Source organism: Ciconia boyciana, chromosome 8 (genome assembly GCF_034638445.1).
Source record: "Ciconia boyciana chromosome 8, ASM3463844v1, whole genome shotgun sequence".
NCBI classification, from domain to species: domain Eukaryota; kingdom Metazoa; phylum Chordata; class Aves; order Ciconiiformes; family Ciconiidae; genus Ciconia; species Ciconia boyciana.
The window spans coordinates 4247694-4270984 of NC_132941.1; the positions used below are offsets into that span (position 1 = coordinate 4247694).

The window sequence follows — 23291 nt, forward strand, 5'->3', positions numbered from 1 at the left end:
GGTTCCGGCGTTTTGACGGAGGAGAGTTGGGCCTTACGGCGCCCTGTCTCCCGGGGGCGGGTGAGTCGCGGCGGTTGCCTAGCAGCGGTTGCCTAGCGGCGGGACGGGGCGGGGCCCGTACGCGCGGCGGCTCGGGGTGACTAAGCGGGGCCGCGGGCTGCCGGGGGTGGGGGGCGAAGGGCGGGGCCTGGGGGCGGTCGCGCGCGTCGAGGTGGAGGGGCGGGGTCTCGGCAGCGGCGGGCGGGCTGAGGGGAGCCGGGCCGAGGGGGCGGCGGGAGGCGAAGGGCCGCCGGGTGGGTTAGGCGGGTTGAGGGGGCTCGGGACTGGACTGGGCTGGGTGGGTGGGTGAAGGAGCGCGGAGCTGCGCTGGTTGAGGGGCGGGAGGGGAAGGGAGGCGGTGCTGAGGCGAGCGGCGGCGCAGAAGGCCTCGGCTGGCCCTCAGGCCGGCGGGAGGGGGTTGTGGAGGCTGACGGGGCCTCTTGAAGGGGGGGTAAGGGGAGAGGGCCTGCAGGCCGGGAGGGGCAGTGATTCCACACGCCGGCCGCTCTGGGGCAGTGATTCCACACGGCCGTGCTCTCGCCTCCGCTCCCCGTCAGGCTGGAGCGTCGCTTTTAGCGAGGTCTGCCTACGCAGTGCTGGCATTTCTGAAACGCCAGTGTGAGAGGTGCAATAAGGGGCCCGTGAGGTCGGATCGGGTCCGTCTAGTCCTGTCTCTAGTGGCTAAGGATGCTTGCAGAAGAGCAGGTAAAGCATCTGGCATCCTTAGGTGTCCAAGTTAACAGCCAGGGGTTGGACAGCTCGCAGCAGAGGTTATTTGCAACCTCTGGAAGGAAATGACATTATTTTAGAGGCGTTTACAGTATTTCAGCGCTGAGCGGAAGCATATTCTTTATTGAGAGATGAGCCTACCAAGTCATTGCAGGTACAAGTAGTCCAAAGTATGTTTTATTTCTTAAATGATTCAACCGTTGCATTGTAAGAAGATCCAGAGCCTTCAGACTCCTATCCCAAAGTCATGGACTGTGGTTTCACTTCGCTTTATCTGATTTAATTTTTTAATGAGAATAGGTTTTTTTGGGCAGTTTGTTTTCTCCCAGTTGCTACTCATGCAATTAACATTTAATTGTATATATAACAGGGAAAGACTAATTTAGGAACTTGACAATAGCTTTCTCTAATCACTCACTAATATCTCTGAGTAATTGTGTGTCATCGTATGCCATTTGTGTTAGTAAAAAAAAGTAAAATGTGATACCAACAATGTTAATCCAGTCAAACCAATGCTTTCTACGACTTTGTGCTAAATTAAGTATCCCACCTGGTGGAAATATACATATTTTATAACTCTGATTTAGGATATTCTGGAGGTGTTTGCAACCACTTAGACTTCACTAGCTTGGTTTATGATGATCCTTAAACCTTACAGGCTTCAGCTGCCATCTGAGTTTTCATCTCCAGTTCTTTGTTTCCTTTGCCATCAAGTTTCTTCTCTCATTCTGTTTGCAGCTCCACATGACTTTGGTTTTGATTTTAAAGCCTAACTAAAGTAGTCATGAAAATAACGTATAACAAAATACTTATTTGGGTTTTTTCTGTATAGTTTTCCTTTCTGTCTTTTGCCTGATCAGTCTATATCTAAGGTTTCTAGAACTGTTTCCTGTTGTTTATGCAGGAGTCTGGCACTCTGAGGCGTTACCTTAATTGGTTTTTAGATGCTGTCATGAATAACTCAAATAAATAATACAAGTAAGGGTTGGAGTTTGTCATTTCTTGTGTATGAATATGATTGCTTTTCTTTACTCTTCAGGTTTGAGCTTTTCACTGTGCTTTCTTACTATATCTGAAACAAATTTAGTCATTGTCTGACATTTCCCCCCCCTTTGAAGTAAATTTCTTCAAAATAAGCCCACTCACATTTCATTTCCTTTAATGACTTCTATTCATGAACTGTTGTCATGTGTGAGTGAGACACAGATGTTTTTGTAAAGTGTTCTGTAAATTAATGGTATAATATAAATGTGTTATGGTAGGATCAGGGAAAGCACAACCAATATCATGTGGTGAAGGTAGAATCTCATAGTGCATGTCCTAGGGGAGTTCTAAATCTCTTCTGCCTTAACAACCTTGCTGTATCGTGTGAATTTGTGCATGAGAGATCTGATCATTTACCATGTAGGATGATAATTCAAGTTGATCTTGAACACAGAGGTAAATGTGTTGAGATAATTTTACTTTATTAGGTATTCATTTAGGAAGAAATAAAACTCAAAAGATAGGAACAATAGCTATATAAAATATTCAGAGTGATTTCTGAAGAAATTTTACGAGGTTTCAGGTCATAAATTTCCACCTCAAGTAGAATTCCAAATAGATTCTGCAAATGAAGAAGGAATTTATTGTCTGAAGTATCAGATTTATTCTTAACATCTAAAATGTGGAATATGGGAAAGGATGCGGGAATGGTTCTTAGCTCTGTCAGGTGAGGGTTAGGTGAGGAACATACTATAACATTTTGGAGTTGTCAGGTCAGCCATTGCTGAATGTGTCTTTAAAAATACCACACTGGAGTGAATTGTAGATCACTCCCTGCAGGCAACTTCTTATTCTCTGATTTTAGTTCTCTTCTGAAGGAAATAATGCCCAACGGTGGAAGAAGTGAGGAGTCTGGGTAGCATATCTTGGTCTGCCCCTAATCCTTTGTACCTTTGGGAAGCCATTTTGTCAATGCATACTTCAGTTGCAGTTAAAAAAATCAAATTGTAGAAATGAAGGTGTAATTCTCAATGTTTGATAGTGTTTTAAAACCTTGTGAAGATTATAAACTAAAACAAAAATGCCTCATATACTGAATTTTATAGTTTCATTGTTTTCTAATATTCTGCTAAAAAGCAATAATAATTTAAAATATTTGGTGTGATGATAAATGCAGGTGTAATTGATACATAGATGGGCAGATCTTTAGAATTTCTTACCAGTTGGAAGACTGAGCTGTTTTCTTCCATTGGTAAGAAAGGGGAAATGTAACATTTAAATAAAAGCCAACTACAGACAGATGGCTTCAGGAGTCCACCTGGAAGTCCCCCTGGTTGATTATGCCAGACTTAAAGATGGGGATCCAAAAAGCATGCAAAAAGAAAATTCCTATAAACAACATAAGTCCCACTCCTAACTTCACAGTAGATAAAGGTAATGAGTTTGTTTGGCTTTTAATTAAAAGAATTCTGGTTGGAGAACATGTTAAAACTGTTCTAAAAAGATAAATATTACAGACTAGCGTCACTCTTAATATAGGGGAAAAAGAAACCCTGATGTTCTTAAGTATATCCTTTTTGTTTTCTGGGGAGATATGATACCTGTCTAGCCATTTACGTAATGGCTAGAAAATTGTGGGTGTTTAGGTGCTCACACTTTAAAGAGAGATTTGAATTCTTAATAGCTCTTCTTTTTGCGCTATAGTGAATGTTCCAGTGTTGTGATTGAAAGATATGATCCATTGACATGGTGATAAAGATATTTTTTTAATATAGCTTTCCTGAATATGGTTAAGTATTTTTATTGGCTCTTAATAAGTTTTACACTTTGTTTTTTAAGTATTTTTTAATTTTAAACTTCTCAGTCACTGGGCCCTTGAGACCAGCCCTGTGGCATTGTTGGTCCTTTGCACTATCTGAAAACCTGTGTTGGGTCTCAAGATGTAGGTGCTCAGAGTAAGAGTTCTGCACGTGTAGTCGTAAAGGAATTATTTGGTCCTCCTTACTAAATTAAGAGCCCAGTTCTCCCCTCCTGTATCTTCACGCTACTTACCTTAAGCCTATGTGCAGTAGAAGACAAGACTTGTCCTTTGGTTTCCATTTTTTTTGAGAAGTGTTGCCATATCCAGCCTTAGTGGAGCAATAAATGGTTGCCAGTTCAGATGAAAATTTGCAGTTGAAACTTTATGCCTGTTTTTGGAGGAATCTGTCAGAAAAGAAATGAAATTTTAGTAGTTTTAGCAATGTGGAGAAAGATTTGATCCAAATTCTCATATCTTTCAGAAGTAGTCCCTAGTAATAGTCATCTTTGGTTTTGTTAGTTCCAGCAAACTAATGTTGGTGTCAGTAGTATAATATTGGAACTGTAAACTTCACGGCATGGTAATTCTTGTATCATTTTAATGTCTCACTGGGACAATTTTGTGCTATCACTCTTGCTGTTTTTAAACAGTAAATTCATATTTTCAAAAGAAGTTGAATAATGGCAGTATTAACTCTAAAAATGTGTGGTGTTCTTTTGTATCTTTCTAGTTATCTGTTACATTCAGTAATAGCAAAACATTTATTTCTAGGTAACTTAGAAGAGAAATGCCTAATAGTGCTTCTGTTTCTCTTACTGGATAAAAATAACTTGGAAGCGGATTTGCAGTGACCGTGAATAATCAGTGAAGACATACGGCATTTTCTGGAATATTGAATGTTCTCATAATGAAGATCTCTCTTCTGCAGCAGATGTATAAGGATGTACTGGTAGGCATCCCACTAGCAAAGGAAAGCCATCATTATACCTCTTTACTTAATCTGTGTGTTGAGCAGTCACCAGAAAGAGATGAATCATGTAATCGCATGCATCTGCCATCTACTAATGGTGGTATTAGGAGCCATGAGGACATTGATATGTCCGATGCGGTTGTCCCTACAACAGATGATATATCAAATAGCTTTGCAAACATGAACTCCTCATTCTGCCCACGAGAAGTGATGCTGCTTCAGTTAACCTTGATCAAGATGATGGTTGCTAAAGCAGAGTCCCAGGAAATTGAATTCCATATGAGACAGAAGTACTGTGAAATCTTTGTCCTTCTTCTGAAGGAGGCAAAAATTGACTCAAAATTGGTAAGCTTTTATAAACTTTTGAAAGATTTTTGTGAAAAGAGGGGAAAAAAAAAAAGGAGCATGCCTTAGAAACTTTTTCTTTCTACATGTCTGCAGATTTGTCTGCTCAGTGGTTATGATCACCTGTTATCTCACATGGCTTCAAAAAGTTTAGCATCTCTTGTGTATTTCCAGCTGAAGGAAGAGGTGAGTATGGCATAACTTTTAACAGCTTAAAAAAAATGACTTAGTGAATATGTGCCTTAAAGTTGTTCCATTTGACTCTAGAGCCAATTTATAGTGTTTATATGGCACAAAAGCAGTCACTATATGACTACTGTAAAACCTAAAAGTACTTCTAAAGAGGCTCCTTTCGTAAGTAGACCCACCGAGCGACGTCAGAACTGCTCCTTTCCTCCGTCTGCGTATCTGCTCTAGCTTTCTGAAAGGCACATCTGCAGTCTGCTGCTGTTCAGCCTGCGGATTCTGTTAGTCACCTTAAAATGCCACACAGTTTCGTTGAAGTGTGTTTAGCTCCAGTATCAGGAACAACATGAAGGTTATACAAGATAATACTATGTGATAGTTCTCCCATAAAGTGTGTCTTAAGGGGCTTTGGGTTCTAAGTGATGGATAGGAAAGATATGTAATAGATATTCCAGGAGAGTATTTCAAGTGTGTTGGGGGGGCATGGAGTATAGAAAGAAAGGAGATCAGATATGTAACAAGCTTGTAACGTGAGGTAGAATGTCTTTATATATAAAAATTGTGAATTTTATGAAACTATTTTAAGGTAAAATGTGTCTAGATGACAAGAAGTATTCTCTTTAAGGTTGCAATACAGGTATTTCAAAAAACAATAGACTATCAATATTTTTACAGTTACTTGATACTTGTTAGGTGATGCAGTAGATAAAAATAGGTAATAACCTATTGAAAATTAATCAAATGCTTTTCTGTATTTTCTTGTTTGAATATTCCTATTACTTGAGGGTTTTTTTACTTGCTGTATATTTGGTGAATACATACTGTAGCCTCCATAGTAGCATCTCTGAATATAGATTTCTCAGAAATATGTTTGTAATATTTCTTGCAAAGTTGTCTGGGTCTGGGAATTATGAATTCAGGTATGGCCTGTCTACAGTATTATCTGATTTTAGGTAGGTCACATGACATTAGGAGTTTTGGTTTTCCCTTTCTGGAAAATGCACATAATTTCTATTGCATGTGTATGTGACTTCACGTTTGTAAATACAGCCGCACATACTTAAAGGGCACTGGACAGATATGTTGTTTCTACCTGTGTTTTGTCTATGCCTACATTTGAATCTTTTTAATGTACAAATTTAAATCATTGTATTATGATTTAATTTCATTTGCATAGCAATTGTAAAGCATACGTGATTATTTTTTGAACTCATTTTCTTAGAACGCATTAAATGTCACCTGGCTCACCTTTAGTTTGAAGACTCTTTCAGGATTCTCTGTGAATACCCATGTAGCACAATGTCTGTGGACTCTTACAACTATTATCAAGGACATATTGAAAGATACAGTTTTACCCAAAGCAGGTACTGTGGCAATTTTATGATGTTATCGATACGCGAGTACCCACTAGGGGGAGGGATGTTACTTGCAATCTCATCTAGAGCAGCTTGTCTGAAGAACACCTATTTTCTTCCTTGTAAAGAGGGTGACAAAGTACTATTACAAATGTAGTGGCTTAAACGTGCTTAAAAACTGAGAATAGTCACAATCACCTGTTTTCTGGTTATTTGATGATTTAGCTGACTGTGTTACACTCCAACTCCATAACGTTCTTCTTGTTGCTGTAGGTATTTTGAAGAAGTTGTTGGCTCCTCTTGATGCTGTGCTTGAAGGATTTTATAATTCCATTCTGTTCCATCATTTTGACAGTCACCACTATACTTCACCTTATTCTGAAGCTGCAAACAATTTGATCAGTTTCATAGATCTGCTTGAAGCACTTTTGGCTTCCAGAATTGAATTAGACCTACTGCTCAGATGCCAGAGACTATTGTTTTTGAAAGTTTCTTACATCCTGAACCTCATTAGCTCATCAATTCACTATTTAATCAAGAAGAAGTTCATTATGCTCCTTAAAAAATGTGTCCTTTACAAGTCTAGAGAAGATGCTAAAAGTGGATCGCTGTTCTTACAAAACCCATCTTTATACGAGGACATGCTTGCACTGAGTAATGCTGTTCTGCAGGTTGTGAATTTGACTTGGCTTAATCAGATCCCGCTCAGTGAAAAGGTCAGCTACTTTGGAGGCAGTGAAGCTGCTCCTGGAGGTGATACTCAAGGTGGTTCTGACCAAACTGTTCTCAGAGCCTTAAGTCTGGTTGTGCTTAAAGCACTAGAATTCAAGTGTCACAACTCTGCTACAGAAGCTGAAATCAAAGGTAATAGTCTCTTTTAGTTTTGTTCATTAAGCAGGAAGAGTTTTAAAGCTTTCAGATTTTGTAGTCACAGCTCATTAAGACTGTAAATAGAATTCAGCTGAGTTAGTGGTGGTGGGAGGGAGGAAAGAGAAGACCCACCCAGGAAACCTGCAATCACTGTGTCTTGCCTAATTAGTTGCCTCCTTGCATTTTATCCTGTCCTTAACCCTGCAATACGAGGGGCTTGAAACAGCTGCATTTGGGATTGAAAACTTTTCCTGTTAAAAACGTGTGTTAATATTTGAAATAGTTGAGCCAGCTTGGGAACACCAGGCTCTTCTCCAGTTGGAAAAGAGAGCCCATAGCACAAGCATCTACTCTATTCAGGGTGGGGAACTAAAAGGAAGTGCAGGTAACACTCTTTTTGTTTTCTAATGTGGAGGTAAACCTGTAAGTACCGTTATCTTGGTTGAAGGTACTAGGCATTACTGTAATGGACAAATAATGTAACCGGGCAAAAAGCAGCAGTGGCAGAGAAGGTAAAAATAATGAAGCTGTAAAGTAAAAGACAGGAAAATTATGGGAGTTGGCAGAGTATAGTGGTTGTGTTCTTCACCCTGACTTACAGATCTAGTTCTTTGAATTAGTAGGTGTTAGGCATACTTTTCAGACCTGCTTACTTGAGTATGTTTGTTCTACTGAATAGATGAATTAGATTAGTGGAACAGCAGATCTGGCTCTTGTGCCAGGGCTATGCTACAAGGCAGGCAGTGGGATGGCAGGGGAATGCTGTGTAACTTGCGTTCCTGATGGGAGAGGATGTGTTGCTGTGTCACGCTGGTAGCCAGTTAGCAGCCTTCTCCTATGCTATATTGAAGTGGTGGGGTGAGGCTTTTTGCCTGAGAGAGACTCCTGGAATCCCATCTTTCCACTTGCTCTTTACCTCTGAGAGGCACATGATGCACATCTGATGCTAAGCCATGTGAACGTGGATGTGGGAATTCTATGATCAAAGCAGCTTGCTGTCCTTGGATTATAGGCTTCATGGCAAAAATGGAAAGGCAGTTCTGAAGCAGTGTTTCTAGTGTTACAAGTGAGAATGGGTCTTCCTTATTGTCAGCCAATTGGTGATGTGGCAAAAAGTAAAAAATAGTTTATATTTCTTTTTAAACAAGGTTGAAACTTTACAGCATCTTAAATGTATTAAAATGCCTTAATATAAGTTCTAGATGTAAATGTTATTTTACTTTTTATATTTCTACATTATGTAGCAAGCGTAAAATCAATTTTTAATTCATCTGACTTTGCAAAAGAGCCATGGGCTTCTGCAAGACAGCTTATGACACTTTTTCCAGATTTTGGAAGATGTTATATTTGTGATGCCAGTTGCGTTCTTAGAGTTTTTTAAATATTTATAAAGAATATTTTACTTATGGTCCACCTTCTGAAAAATGTGTAGAGACTGAGACTGTCTAAGAGCAAATGAATAGAAAAAAATGTAGGTTAAATCTATTTTAGGTGTCTCTATGAAAATTCTTTCTCAAAGAAAAAATTCTCCTTTCTTTTCCACATTCATGACACAAAAATGAGGTCTTTAATTAGATCCAAATACCCCAACTGTCAAGAGGAATTTCAAGTTGAAAGGAATGGTGCTTCTATTTTAGTGACATTAAATTAAGTGGTTAAAACAAGTATCAAAATGCTTTAATATGCTAACTTCCCTTCCGGGAAGCTGGTTGATCTTATCTTTTTTTATTAACATGAATGACAGTGGCTTAACTTTAATTCACTTCAATTTTGAGAGTAATTTCCAGATAGCTTTGATTTATAGAGAAGAATTTCAGTCTGAATAGTAACTATTAATAACAAAGATAATTTGCTGTTCCTATTATTTGCTAAGAGGAAAAACAAATCTTGAAGTCAAATATTAAGGAAAACCACATAATGATGGTTTTGTAAGTAAAATTGATTTCCATGTTGCAGGGAATTTTTCAAAAGCGGTAATCACTGTTTACATAAATGATGCAACTGTGCTCTTCAAGCCATAGTGTACTTCCAGCAGCATTAGAGTTCTTACTTAAGGAGTACCTTTGGGGTAAAGATATATGTCACTATATTTTTTTCTGTTTTCTAAACGTTAAATGTATCCTGTGTTACATGAAAAACTGGTACCTACGTTCAGACATAAAGAATCTTTTTATAGTATGTCATTAGTATTGAAGAGGTAAGTTTCCTGACTTAAGGGAAGGAGTCTGTCTGTCGTGTGAATACGAAGTTATTTGTATGAGTAAGCTACAGCGCTAAAATGGCATAAATTTTGAAGTGCTTTTCCCATCCAGGAGTGCAGTGTTTAGAGGGAACGGAAAAATGAAGATTTGCAGGAAAAACACTGCTTACATTAATCCTTCCAGCAAGGATTTTAGACCATCTCATGAGAGTACCTTTATCCCAAGCCTGTATGTACTTGAAAACGTACATTGTTCGTGAAGAATTTATTTTATAAAGAATGTGGCTATACTACAAGCTTCATACTTTGTTTTATAGTAGAAATGACAATTTATTCCCATCAACTATAGATCATTGCAGTTAATTTCTACAGGGAATCACACTGGGGGGGTTTACCCTCAATCCTATCAAAACATTACGATTGTATTATTATTTCATATGGGAAGAGCTACCTGAGATGAAATCTCAGCAAAGTGCTCATATTGGATCATTACATCTGTGTCATTGACTTGATTACAATTCACCTTTCTATAGTTTCTGATGTACCTATGAAGCACCTAATTGGGGAGCTAAAGGAAAGTATAAATCCCAGCTGTGTAGGTATAGTCACATTTTTGTAGGTTTCCTGATATATGCAAATTTTTAGAGGGTGTAATCTTGTTCATTAGTCTGCAAGCTTAGTTGTGAGAGGATTCACCCTGTTGTACCCAAAACTTTCTAGGTTACCTCTGATTATTCTTCCTTGAATTCCAAGGAAATGAAGAATGCTGTTAGATGAATAAATTGTGTCCTTAAGTTTTATCTGTCTTGGGGGCGGGGGGGGGGGGAAGTCCTGTACTTAATGAGTAAATTAATTTTCTGCAGGCTACTTATAGTTGTTAACATTGGCATCTAAACATTGGTATGTTTAGAGTTTAATAAAGTAGTCATTCACATTGAATTTAAGGTTGGATAACTGCTTATGGTTTTCTGCAAAATATTTCTTGGGTTTTTTTGGTACCAAGAAGCAAGAACTTACCTATAAAACTTGATGCTGTGTTAAATCAGTTGAGCTAAGGTATGATAAATGCATACATGAACTGTTATGCACTGTTAACTTAAAAAATACAAAGTGTATGTTTTTTAGTAACAAAAAATGTATAGCAAAATTCATGGTTACTTCTTTTTTCTAGGAGACTTTCAGAGTTCCATGTCCCAGCTGTTGATATTCTGGAGGAGTCATCTGAAGTCTTCCCCACGGTCTCAGCTGGTTGTACATCACTGTGAATGGCTCTCCTTGATTTTCATAGAGCAAGATGATGATATGTGGGAAGCTGCTAAAGCTTTATTACTCATTTATTTAAAATTTGATAGGTTAGTGTACATTTTATTTGACAGAACTATGGAAAATCATAATTTAGTGAGGTTATTGTGATATACATAACATTTCCATTGATTACTTTTGTATAAAGAGAAAATATTTTTAATAATTAAAAAAAAAAACCCTAAACCTCAGGACAATGTAATAATGTGTGGTGTAAGAGCAGTTAACTTTGCCGATATTTTGATTAAGTGTTTTTTGGATTGAAATGAGGAAGTTGTGCAACAGTTCCCTATTAAACACTTTATCATATCCTGTAATTCAGAGTAATTGACTTCACAATCTAAAATAGTGGTTAGACACAGATAAAATGCAAGACTGTTTTCTTTCAACACTGAGAGTTTGACAAGAGTGGGATATTATAATTATAACTTCAAGAATTCAGGGACTTCTGTCAAAGTAGCTCTCTACAGATTGGACCCATGTTCATTCTAGCTAGTTGATAAAAACTGTTATTGCTAACAGCTGAAATATGTCCATCATTCTGGATATTCACTGCTTCATTGTTGTTCAAATTACCATACAAGATATTATCCTAATTTATAAAAGGTCCCTCAAGCTTCAAATGTGAAGGTATTGCAAGTAGTATCTTAGATACACACAATTCTTCTTAGACACCTAAATAAAAGTAGGCCACTCTTTTCCAGTGTGCTTAGCATCCTGCAAGCTAATCTATGTTCAGGTTTACAAAAATATTAAAATAACAATTCATGCATTGTAAGTAACTTTGTTTATTCCAGAATGCTTCCTAAGGATGAGTGCTGTTCAAGAAGGCCTGCTTTAAGTGCTTTGGCTTCCTAAACTGTCCGATCTCCTAGCCCCACCTGCCTTCATTCTTTCTCATTCTAATATAAAAACTTTTTTTTGGTTCAAAAAAAGAGCAAGAATACAATTTTCTGGACATACTTGTTTTTTAAAAAAACTGTAGATTTCCATTTAATTTAATCCATTTCATGACTGACTTTTCAGGTTACGGCATGATGCTGCTGATAACTTAAGCCAAAAAGAGGAGGAAACCTGGAACTTCCTTACACATACAAGTGGATATAATCCTCACTGTATCTTTTTATTTTTGCTAGAAAAAATCGCATTTGATTCCACAGTACTTCTAGATTTTCTGATTTCATCAGAAACTTGCTTTCTGGAGTACTTGGTAAGGTACTTAAAGCTTCTTAGAAAAGACTGGCATCAGTTTTTAGATGTCTGTAACCATTTTGATACCAAACATAGCACTTTTCAATCAATTTCTTCTGTCAAGCCACGCCATCAAGAAAAACAAAGCTGTATGACTGATGACAGTTTGCAAAATGCTTGTTGTGAACGAGAACCACAGACTCCGATATCTTTGGCTTCTTCTCACAATTACCTAGTGTTTACAGCAGAGCAAGGTGATAATGAAGTTGCAGAGTCTAACTCATTGGTATGCACTGATAGTACATCTCTGCTGGGTTCTCTTCAAAGCCTTGTTAATTATGACAGCTCAGAAGACTCTGAATTGGAATCAGATGGAAAAGAGTGCTTGGTAAACACAAAGCAGGTGCCTTTAAATAATGAGGATGAGAGGAGGATAAGGGAAACTGGTTGCAGCTACACAGATGATAAACGGAATGCACTCAAATCTGAAGTGTTGCCTCTGAAACAAAAGGGATCCAATACCTCATCCTGTTTGGCTTGTATGGCGTCTTCGGATAACATCATTCCTCTAAGAATAATGCTTTACAAATCAACAAAGTGTTTGGAAGAACTGCAAAAAGCTATTTCTAGGTTGCAGAGAAGAAATCTTTTCCCATATAATCCATCTGCATTGTTGAAACTACTGAGCCACATTGAGAAGATCAGTAAGAACGTGAATCCACAATAATCCAAAGAAGTGTTCTAGTGATTTTTTTAACTAGTACACTAGGGAATGTTTCCATGAGATTAATGACTTGTAAAGCCCATGCGTCTTGCACCTGTCAGTGTATTTAACCTGAAACAGGATAAAGGTGGTTTTGGTTGACACCTTAAAAATCTGCAATTGCGTTCAGTGATATGATCCATTACCTTAGGGTCCTAGGCTTATTCGTGGTATGTATGTCAGTGTACAGTATATAAGGATTAATTGTTAGGTATTCAAAATTTGATAATAAATGACTAATGTGAAAGCATATCAACAATATATGATACTTAAGTATTGTTGATTATACTTAATGTCGTTCTATATATGACATCATTGCCAGATTGGTAGTGATTTATGGACTACAGCGCAGTGTCAATGCAACACTGGACTGCTTAGAGGTTGAGCTAAATAAAATATTTTAGTTGGGGACAGTTTTGGTGTCTATACTGTGTGTTCCGCATCAGTGCTTTGCTCTAAGTGGACATTCAGATGTGCTACCACAATCACAACAATCCATGCCACGCTTTTCTTGGCTGAAGTGCTTAACTGATGTCTAGGATGTACTTTTTTTAGCTTTTACTGTTTGCCTGATTTAATCAGCAGCATTATCATTTCACTGAAAATTGAATTTAGTTTTATGGTATATTCCTTTAATTAAAAGGAAAGGTAGATGTGGGACTAATGCATATATTGTCTATTTATAGAACATTTTAGTGGAGCATGATATCTAAAATCATGCTTAGGTAATGCAGAAGTGAAATTTCAGCAGAATTCCTCACATCCATTACGTATTTTATGTAAGTATAGCATATATACTTAATAGATTTGTTAAATCAGAAACAGATAACTAGAAATTAAGTGTCTGCAGTGCAGTGAGATGGATATTGAATTTGAATTCTTATATGTACATCTTTCATTAGGTCTAATTTGAATAACCTGAAAAGTAAGTGTCTAAGACTTTGCCTGGGGAGAGTTAGTTCAGAACAGGATCCAAACCAGTGTGTGCACTTAGCAGGAAGCCACCTAATGTTGGTAAACTTAATGTGTAGCTTGTAATGATTTTACAAGGGTTAGGCAATGGGAAAGTCCTGACGACAGGAACTACTGTAAAAATCTCAGACCTCATCAGAACTGTACGAAGCAGTTTTCCTCTTAGGATCATCTCTTGAAGGTAAGTGCTGTATTCTGATTGAGAGCCAGGTAAGTTCTATCTTCCTTCTAAATAGCTATTTAGTGTTAAGTTAAAATAGATACTGAGTTAAGACGAACAGTCTCTGGAGCAGGTGACTGACCCCCAAATCTCTGTGGCCGTCTTCTAGATTAGTCTTGAGCTTTCAACTGGTCAATCAGCACTATTGGGAGGGGAAGAAAACTAGGTGAAGCTTATGGGATAATTTAGCTGGAAATTACAGTGCTCTCCAGAGACACTTGAATGGTATGAATTCCCAGACAGGAAGGTTTGAACCTCAGTCTTATTCTTTGAGGATGACTGCTGCAATCACTTGGCAGTTACATAGGAAAGAGTGATCCCTTTCACTGGCATGTAGGAGATCTGAATATTCTGTGCATTTGTTGTGCTTTGGTTTCTTCCTGAGAGAACCTTTGTGCATAGGAGTGGGTGAGAATGTCAATGAATGGAAACTTTTCCATTCATGCTTATAGTTACTTTAGTTAAAAACTAACCTCTGAGTTGTCCAGGGCAGAAGAATTCCGGGTTTCTCTTTACTGTTTGAACTTGGTTATGCTCTAGATGCCGAGTTGCTCATTCCTGTCAGGACTAAAATGGCTCTGGGCGTTTTCAAAGATGCAACTCTAGACAACTTGGGAACTTTTCAGTTCAAACAAAGGAAGTGCCTTTGGCAAGGCAGTTGAGCAAGAGTTTCTCAGGATTGCAGTTTTCAACATAGGTAGGTACTTCCATTTCAGTGAAATCCTTTCCACTATCCTCACTTTTCTAATCTAGCCTTTGCTGACTAGTTTATTTTAAATGAGTAACTTCATTGTTTTCACTGAGCATAGTATTGTTCAGCATTTCTTCGTCTGCACTTTGCCAGTGGGAAGTATCTAAATTACAACAGGATTTCTCAAACACTGATAAGATAAGCAGGGTGGGAAAGGTAGAATGGGGACATAATCTTGGTTTTGTTAAGTGCTAGTCGTCTTGTTTGTCAGTGATTACTACAACTATAAAAACTTCTTTGAAGTAAAAGTTTAGACATCTCAGAACAGTGTGTAGAATTTAGCAAGAAGTGTAGGAGCCATAACTTTTGATTTTTTTGAATACAGCAAATCCAATTGCAATCCAACTGTATTTAATTCTTACAGGCATGAAGTTGATTGTGCGCCCAGTTGGTTATTAGTAGTGATCATTCCCACATGTTTCACTTCTCAGAAAGCCATTGTTTTAATTCTCAGAATGTTTTAGTGGTAAAAATGGGTAAATGTGGTTTGTATCTGGCAACTAGATACCTTAATGTGTTGATATTTTACCAGTTATGAACTGTAGGACCTGAGATGGGGTAAAACTGATGTGAGTCAACTTTTTTTGTTATTGCACACAGAATGAGTGTGAGCAGTGAAGGTAGCTAGTAGTTCTATGGCTATATTCAAAAAGCACAAAGAAAACACTTGGCAAAAGAGTTTGTATTTTAATCCATTGGTGAGTTTATAAGGTAGGATGGTTGGGGTTTGTTTGGTTGTTTGTGGGTTTTATGGTTTGGGGTTTTGTGGTTTGTTTTTTTTTTTCTTGAGTTTTTACTATCTAAAATTTTTAGGCAGAGCTGTTATTTTATTTGTTAGAGCAAATAAACTCAGCTGCAGAACCTATTACCATTGTTAAATTAGAACTTAGGAAGTAGGTCAGTTATTACTAGGAGGTTGATGTGCCTTACATTTGGATATTGATATCTAACAACTTTTCTTGTATTATTTCAAAGCAAGACACAGAACAAATCAGGTGACCAGTCTGGAGACAGTTTTCTATCTGAGGTCTTATCCTGAAATGTCCACAGTCTCCATTTATGTATGTGCAGTTGTTTTGAGGAGTTTACCTTCAACATCAATAGAATAAATTATGCTTTAATGAGGTAAGCAGTTAGCACTAGAAGTTGCTTACAGGATGTGCTTTATAAAAAGACTATTTTTGAACTTGAATATTTGTAGAGCTTGATTGCAATTACAGCTGAATCCAGGTGGCTCCATGCTTGTGGTTCTTCAAACTGGATTTCCTCCAATATTATGACTGCTTTCCATTCTAGTTTTAAGACTTGTAATACGAGTTTTAATCCTGTAATACAAGAATAAAAACCAACCTTCAGAATTTCTATATTTATGATACTCTTGTAAAGCTGGGAATAAGGAGCCTCGGTTGTTCCCTGGCTTATCGCTGCAGGATAAGCATTGTTTGTACTTCTTCCAAAGTCAATCTGGGATGGTGTCTGAAGTCAGTATCAAGTATCTATCACAGCCCTTCAGTGTCAGTAGGAGTGAAAATACTGTGGTCATTACAATTTTACTTGAGTGTATTTTCCCTTAAAGAGTTGTCCAAATGAATTTGTAAACTCTTGTATTTTGTACAACTCTTTTAGGCTACCCGGTTCACTCTGAAATCTTGTTAGAAGCCAATTGTATGTGTCGGAATGGATGATAGGCAGTCTTTTACTATCACTCCTAGCTCAACAGCAGGCATGGACTTGGGCTTGATTGAGAAACATCTCAGGGATTTAAGCTTTTCCACGTCATTGTCTTTTTAAATATTGTGCAAATGAATTTATTGCTGATAACCCTCAGAGACACTCTTTAATAGACAAGCTGGCTTGCTGCTGGCTTACATACAGCAAGGAAGGAAGGAATACAACAATATATTTTGTGGTAAAAAGCTTGCATGGAGAATTACAGTATCCTTAGTTATTTCTGGTTCCTACTTACCTGTGCTGCAAAACATGAGTTTTGTCAGTCAGCAGTGCCCTTTCAGGGGGAAGATGTGAGAAAAATGTGAAATGTTTGAAAAAGTAGCACATGCAACCTCAAAAGTAATTGCACTGATGAATATTGGCTTCCTTAAAAGGTTGTAGGAAAGTTTGTATGTACATATCCTGAAACTATGTCGGGAGTTCTAGCTGCTAATCGTAGTTGTCCAAGAATCTGTCCCATCTCATCCTGGTGCTGGAGAGTTGAAACCTGAAAGACTTTCTGTGGAGCTTCAAAGAGCTTCCAGATGCCTATAGCTACTTTGAAGGAAGTAATAGCTACATAGAAAACAATGGATAAGATTTTGAAGCCTATTTTGCAAAAGAGCATGTACTGATTAAGTAAAAAGCATGTGCTGACAAATGACAAAGTCCTGTGTGCTTATTTCTACATTCACAATGTTCATCCTTTGCTTGCTAGCTTTATCTTCAAATGTAATCTTTTGGAGTTCGTCAGCTCTTAGAGTAACTTTTGTTACTACAGACCTTTTATAGCTATTTCACGTAGGGATTTAACCGAAACAGAAATTAATGCTTTCTGGAAACTTACCTCCAGTACTTGGCTTCCTTAATAGTATTTATATTCTTATGTATGAAATGGTGTTCTCTTTCTGCTGACACCACTACAGCTGCTGCGAGAATTAGGCAAAGATCCATTATGCTGCAAATGTACGACTCAACCAATTTTTTTTTTTAATCTCCTCAAGAGAGAATCTAGTACTTGGTCATCTTCGACAGCTTATTGGTCTCTCTAAAGGGGTGTTTCTTCACCTAAGCTAAAAATACTGACCAGTATGATGCCAGTGTTTCCTGTAATTTTCAATTAAGAGCTGGTGCAGAGGGAGGAATTGCTGGCTGTGAAGCATCAAAGGGATTGCCTTTCAGTTTCACCAAGCAAATGCTCATAGTTTGCACTTGTGTTCTCTGTGGATGGATAAAGATTGATGGTCTAAGAGTCTTCTAGTAATGTAATCAATATTTGCAGCGTTGTCTTATGTGCAAGTGTTACAAATTGTTGAGGTTTATTTTCATACGGTTGTTAAACCAGTGCTTCCAGCTCCAAGGATCAACAAAGCATCTTTTTTTTAATCTTATGTTATTTCATAGAATCATAGAATGCTTTGGATTGGAAGGGACCTTTACAGGTCATCTAGTCCAACCCCCCTGCAAGAGCAGGGACGTCTTTAACTAGATCAGGTTGCTCAGAGCCCCATCCAACCTGACCTTGAATGTTTCCAGGGATGGGGTCTCCACTACCTCTCTGGGCAACCTGCTCCAGTGCCTCACCACCCCCTCATTGTAAAAAATTTATTTCTTAAATGCAGTCTAAATCTGCCCTCCCTTAGTTTAAAACTATTACTCCTTGTCCTGTCACAACAGGCCTTGCTAAAAAGTCTGTCCCCGTCTTTCCTATAGGCCCCCTCTTGAGTACTGGAAGGCTGCTATAAGGTCTCCCTGCAGCCTTCTTTTCTCCAGGCTGAACAACCCCAACTCTCTCAGCCTGTCCTCGTAGGAGAGGTGCTCCAGCCCTCGGATCATTTTCATGGCCCTCCTCTGGACCCGCTCCAACAGCTCCACGTCCTTGTGCTGAGGGCTCCAGAGCTGGACGCAGTACTCCAGGTGAGGTCTCACCAGAGCAGAGGGGCAGAATCACCTCCCTCGACCTGCTGGCCACACTTCTTTTGATGCAGCCCAGAATACGGTTGGCCTTCTGGGCTATGAGCGCTCATTGTTGGCTCATGTCCAGCTTTTCGTCCATCAGTACCCCCAAGTCCTTTTCTGCAGGGCTGCTCTCGATCACATCATCCCCCAGCCTGTATTGAAACCGAGGATGGGTTATTTGCACTGTTGGAAATGAATTTAAAAAACTCTCTGAATGAATTGGTTGGACTAATTGTTAAATCTCTAGTGTTGGAGCCAGAATATTTTGTGTATTAGTCTCCTGCATCTTAAGATAGTAATAGCACACAGGAGTATTATTTGAGTGAATTAGCAGTGCTGTATTTGGAGTAGAAAGGGTGAACTATAGAAGTCAATCCTTAGATACAGTTGTTCTTGCTAAGATTTTGTGAGCAGCACCCAAGTTTTAACATACTGCTTACTATAAATGTGAGCAACTGAAGTTACTCTTCTTGCTAAATTTACCTTTTCAAACATACTAGAACATACTTAGTGAAAGGACCTTATATAGATTTGTGGTTATATTTGAACTGCTCTAGTGTTTCTGGTTATTAGAAAGGTGAATTTGACAAGTATGGACAAGGTGATGCTAAATCAAGGGGAAAGGAAAAAATCTTCTCACCAAGGATAATTTAATGACAAAACAGGCTAGGTTTTTGCATAAAGAATGCTGACCAAACTGTAACCATCTGAATTCTTCACTAAATCACACACACATCTCTGCCTCTGGATATGAGAGCATTCTTAATTGCTGTCCTGGAGGCTTATTGGTACACTGGATGTTCAGTATTTAAATGATATACAGCCAAGAGTTTGTAACAACTTGAAAGAGATAGCACAATTGTGGTATTTATATCCCTCAGTTGTTAAGTGTGCAAGAGAAATTGGTTAGAAAGCCGTCCCCAAGTAATGTCAATGTCTTTTCCTGGATGGAGCCTTTTTCCTAGGGCATATTTGAAGCCTATTAATTGTCCTGTTCTCTGCATTTTATTGAAGTGATGGTGGCTTGGGTCAGCAGTAGAGTATGTTGGTCTGTTCCTTCACTTCTCTCCACTGTCTTTATCCTTCCAGTATTACTACTGACATTCTCGTTTTATCCAGTTGTCATCTTCCTTCTTGTTATTAAGGCCCAGATTCTCAATTATTGAGTTTTCTAGTTCTTATTAAAATTCACAGGAACCAAATTCTGAAACAATAGTTTAAAAAGATTTAAGTGTTTTGAAGATTTCAGCCTGTGTGTTCGAATTGTGTGTATTCCTGATTTAGTCCTGCAATGGCATTCATGTACGATAAGTATTTATTACCTTAACACTTGCTCTGTTCAAAATCAGGTATCTAGTCTTCAATTATGACAGATGGTATTATTAATTAATTAGAAATGAACCTCTCGTTACTTAAAACCCTGTATGGATTATGAATCAGGTCATACTCCCTAGTAAAAAAGGTCTTGAGGAGAAAGCTTTTCGAGGGATTGTAAATGGACTTCGTCATCCCTTTTATGTAGGGGAAGGTTGGTATATTAGGAGAAGATAAGAATTCCTGTGAAGAAGAGGAGCTTAGCTTTTTAAATTACAGATTGTAAGATTATGAGTTATGATATTGATGTCCTTGAACATGTGACTTGGAATGATTAATTTTCAGATATTTGTTGATTCTTGGGGAGCAGAAAGTATAGGAATGTCAAAGTTTTTTACCTTAATCTTGAAGGAATGCCAGATGGCAAGTAGATGGGTTTCACTGCTGGTGAAAAGAGAATTCAGAGTCCAAATTATTACTATTAGATCAAATTGATTCCTACTTTTTCTCTGTGTATACATATGACTGAGATTTGATTAACTGTCTGCCATTGAGATAATCAGTTAGCAAAAATGACTAGGTACTAATAGGCAATATATTTAGAACATTTATCTGTGGGCTTCCCAGATTAATATATTTTTTTTTTGTATAAAGGAAAACAAAATAAACCCTTAGGTTTGGGGGTTGTTTTTTTTTTCTTCTTCCCCCTGCAGGTGCAATCATACACAACAGCTATTATTCTAGAAGTTTAAGATTTAATACAGTCTCAAAGATTTGCTGAGGGTTTTCTCTACTGAGAAAGTTAATTAATACTACAGTCTTTCTCATGTAACCCCTTAGAAGCTCAGGTGAAAGCTCACATCCAGTGTGTGGATTCACTATAATTTAATATATGTATTTAACTGGCTGGAAAATGGAAAGAAGTGAATTTTGTGATTTTTTTTTTGTTTTGTTTGTTCTAATATTTTTTTCACTGAAAACTTATATATAATTTCCAGTGATATGTGAAATAATTATTTCAGTCAAATACATGTCTCCATTATCTAGTTATATTTAATTGTCGTATGATTGAGTAGGTGTTACACTGCAATCAAGGAGTAGTAACACTTAGATTTTGGTTTTTTTCTTTTCTCAGTGAGATGTACAGACTAAGGTGGGTTTTTTGTTTGGTTTTCTTTTTTGCAGCATTCAAATTTAAGATGCCTGAAGGATAAGTACTATGAAAGTGCAGCGATAATTGAAAGGTCAGTGGGCAGCTTTGATTAAGAGGATATGGTTAGCTTGTTATTTACCATGCAGTATCTTTAATCTTGTAATAGTCCTGCGTAGGTGGTGAGTGCTACCTAACAAATGCTCCTCAAAAAGTATGTAAAAACATTTTTTTCCCATTTTATTATTTGTAGCAGCCCCACATTTGCTCCAGTCAAACAAGCATGTTTTCTGCAATTTAGTGTAACAGTGAAGAAATCATGGATTGAGGCATAAGAAAGAGGTGTTTCTGCCAATTACCTATTACATTACTGGCACAGTATTAGCCAAGTGATATATGAATCAGCTTGCTCTAGGCTTTCCTAATTGGCAAAGTGTTCCTAAATGTTCTGCTTGGTTCATACTAGTGGTTCAGATGTGGGAAAGTATGGAGATGATTTAAAGCAACAGCAAAGCCATAATACTACCTTTCTGGAATAATCCTTCATGTTTAATACTTCTCTGGTGCATCAGTTTCTTGAATACCACTCCCAGTTTTATGGAAGGACTGAAGACTTACAATAGCTGCAAAATAGAATACCTCAAAAAGAGGGAAAAAAAAAAAAGGCAATATGAACAAAACCAAACTTTTCCCTGGAGGGAAATAAATGAACAGGATCCAAATATTGCTTGGGTCACATCTTCTTTTATTGCAGTCTTATGGATTATGATGAAAGTTTAAATATACTCAAAAGGAGTTGTGGAAATTAAGGCTGGGTGGGGAAAACATCTCCAGTGTTATTTACATAGACACCGTCTGTGGTTTAGGAAGTCCATGAGCCCCAAACTACTGAAGGCTGGGGGTATGATGAGTTACTATTTTGTGTTTATTCTGTTCTTGTACTCTTCTGTAGCCATCTATTATTAGCTTCCTTCAGAGACAGTATGCTGGGCAAGGTGAAACTTTGGTTCAACTTTGACATGTCTGTTCCTATTTCATGGGTTGCTGTTTGCTGACTGCAAGCAGGAAGAAAGGGCTAATAAGAGGTTCTCTCCTTCCTTTTGAACAACATTAAGGTGTCCTGCCCACCAGAATGCTAAATAATGCCAACACTTCTGAATGCTGTTACTTATTACTTGAAACTGGGGAGAGCTGGTGAGGAATGACTTTCAGCCTTATTCCTTAGTCATGGAACTTAAAAGAAAAATTAAAAACTGATACAGGGTTAGGTAAAATTTACATGTTTGTATGGTATCTCTAACAAACATACACTCTGTATGTTTCCCTTTGCTTTAGGAATTTCAAAAATTCCACTTTATATCTTCTGAGGAACTGGAACGCTTTCTGTAAAACATTTAGTTGATCGAGGCTGGAAGTATTCCTGAGGCTGGTCAATAGGAGCAGAAACCTTTCTCTAACTTTATTTGAAAACCCCTATGGCATTTAATAATGCATCTAAAAATATCAGTGTGAAATGAGGCATTTGGGATTTCCTTTCCTGCACAGGCAGTGAGCGCAGCATCCTCCTGTGCATATATAGAGCAATATAAGTTGAGACAAATTCTCATCCTGCAACAAAATACCATGTGACTTCAAACATTTCTTCACCTACTATGTTGAAACAAGCACAAGGGAAGGCACTCAGCATTACTACTCCTGAGTTTCACTGAGTAGATACATATGACATCAGGATTGCCTTCAGTCAGAAATCTTGAAGTGCAGCTTTGCTGGGTGGGTCCCTGAAGAATTTGAAAGAGTTCTGTAGATAGGGCGTGTTTACCTTTGTCAAAGTAGTGAGCGCAATGCCTCTTCCTTGCTAATGTGCTTACGTTCTCTTTGACTGCAACATCATAAAGGTAGGAATTTCTTTTTCTTTCCTTTTTTTCTGGTCGTTTTTTTTTTATCTTTCCCCTCCCTACGTCAGATTATGGTCTGAATCGTTAGCAGGTGCTGGTCTCTAACATTGTCTGTTTTATAAGGGAAAATTAGAGTAACTCGGATGATAGTCTTCAGATAAAGAGTGGAATAGGTGTTAATGAGATTTTATGTTGCCCCTAAGTATTCCAACCGATGAGAACTTTTATTTTCTATTTTAGAGAAAGGTAGTACAGGTTACAGTAGTAGTTTTGCTTTTCCCCTTCTTGTATCATTATTCTGTTAAGTGCTTGTAAGAGCACTTCTTTCTGAACTGGAAGGGAGGAAGATTTATTAACACGAAAAATAATGTTAGCTAATGATGTAAACGTGATTGCATAAAAAACCCCTTGAATTTAAGCTGCTTGAAAAAGCTAGTTCTAATTTTGTTCTGTAAAATGCTAAGAAAAATATGTTCTGTAAGAAATTCAGTTTAACACAGTTTTTTATAAGACTTACCTGTTGAAGATCTGAAGAAGCTAGTGTTATAATTAACACATTTAAAGAAGCTGCCAGAAAGGGTTCTT

The 23291-nt window shown here is 37.9% G+C and overlaps 2 protein-coding genes across 6 annotated transcripts in view; both read left to right on the forward strand.

The window, feature by feature from the left end:
* Positions 1-6: 6 nt before the first annotated feature.
* LINS1 (lines homolog 1) lies at positions 7-13140 on the forward strand. Of its 4 annotated transcripts, XM_072870594.1 has the most exons (8): positions 502-922; positions 4325-4502; positions 4678-4868; positions 4965-5054; positions 6277-6418; positions 6683-7273; positions 10651-10831; positions 11808-13140. In XM_072870594.1, exons 3-8 carry the CDS (start codon positions 4704-4706, stop codon positions 12697-12699), a joined length of 2061 nt encoding a protein of 686 aa, XP_072726695.1. In that variant the 5' UTR covers positions 502-922; positions 4325-4502; positions 4678-4703; the 3' UTR covers positions 12700-13140. The 4 variants fall into 4 exon arrangements, with proteins under 4 accessions (XP_072726693.1, XP_072726695.1, XP_072726692.1 ...); XM_072870592.1 differs by lacking the exon at positions 502-922 and adding an exon at positions 7-60 and having other exon boundaries at positions 4325-4868; XM_072870591.1 differs by having other exon boundaries at positions 4325-4868.
* Positions 13141-13300: 160 nt separating this feature from the next.
* CERS3 (ceramide synthase 3) overlaps positions 13301-23291 on the forward strand; it is a 55099-nt gene continuing 45108 nt past the window's right edge. Inside the window, exons 1-2 of one of the 2 annotated variants that reach the window (XM_072870596.1) lie at positions 13301-14624; positions 15654-15803. In XM_072870596.1, the coding sequence (XP_072726697.1) occupies positions 15742-15803 (62 nt within the window). In that variant the 5' untranslated portion in view covers positions 13301-14624; positions 15654-15741. Of the gene's footprint in view, positions 14625-15653; positions 15804-20856; positions 20906-23291 lie in introns of those variants that run through there. The other variant, XM_072870597.1, reaches the window with a different exon arrangement.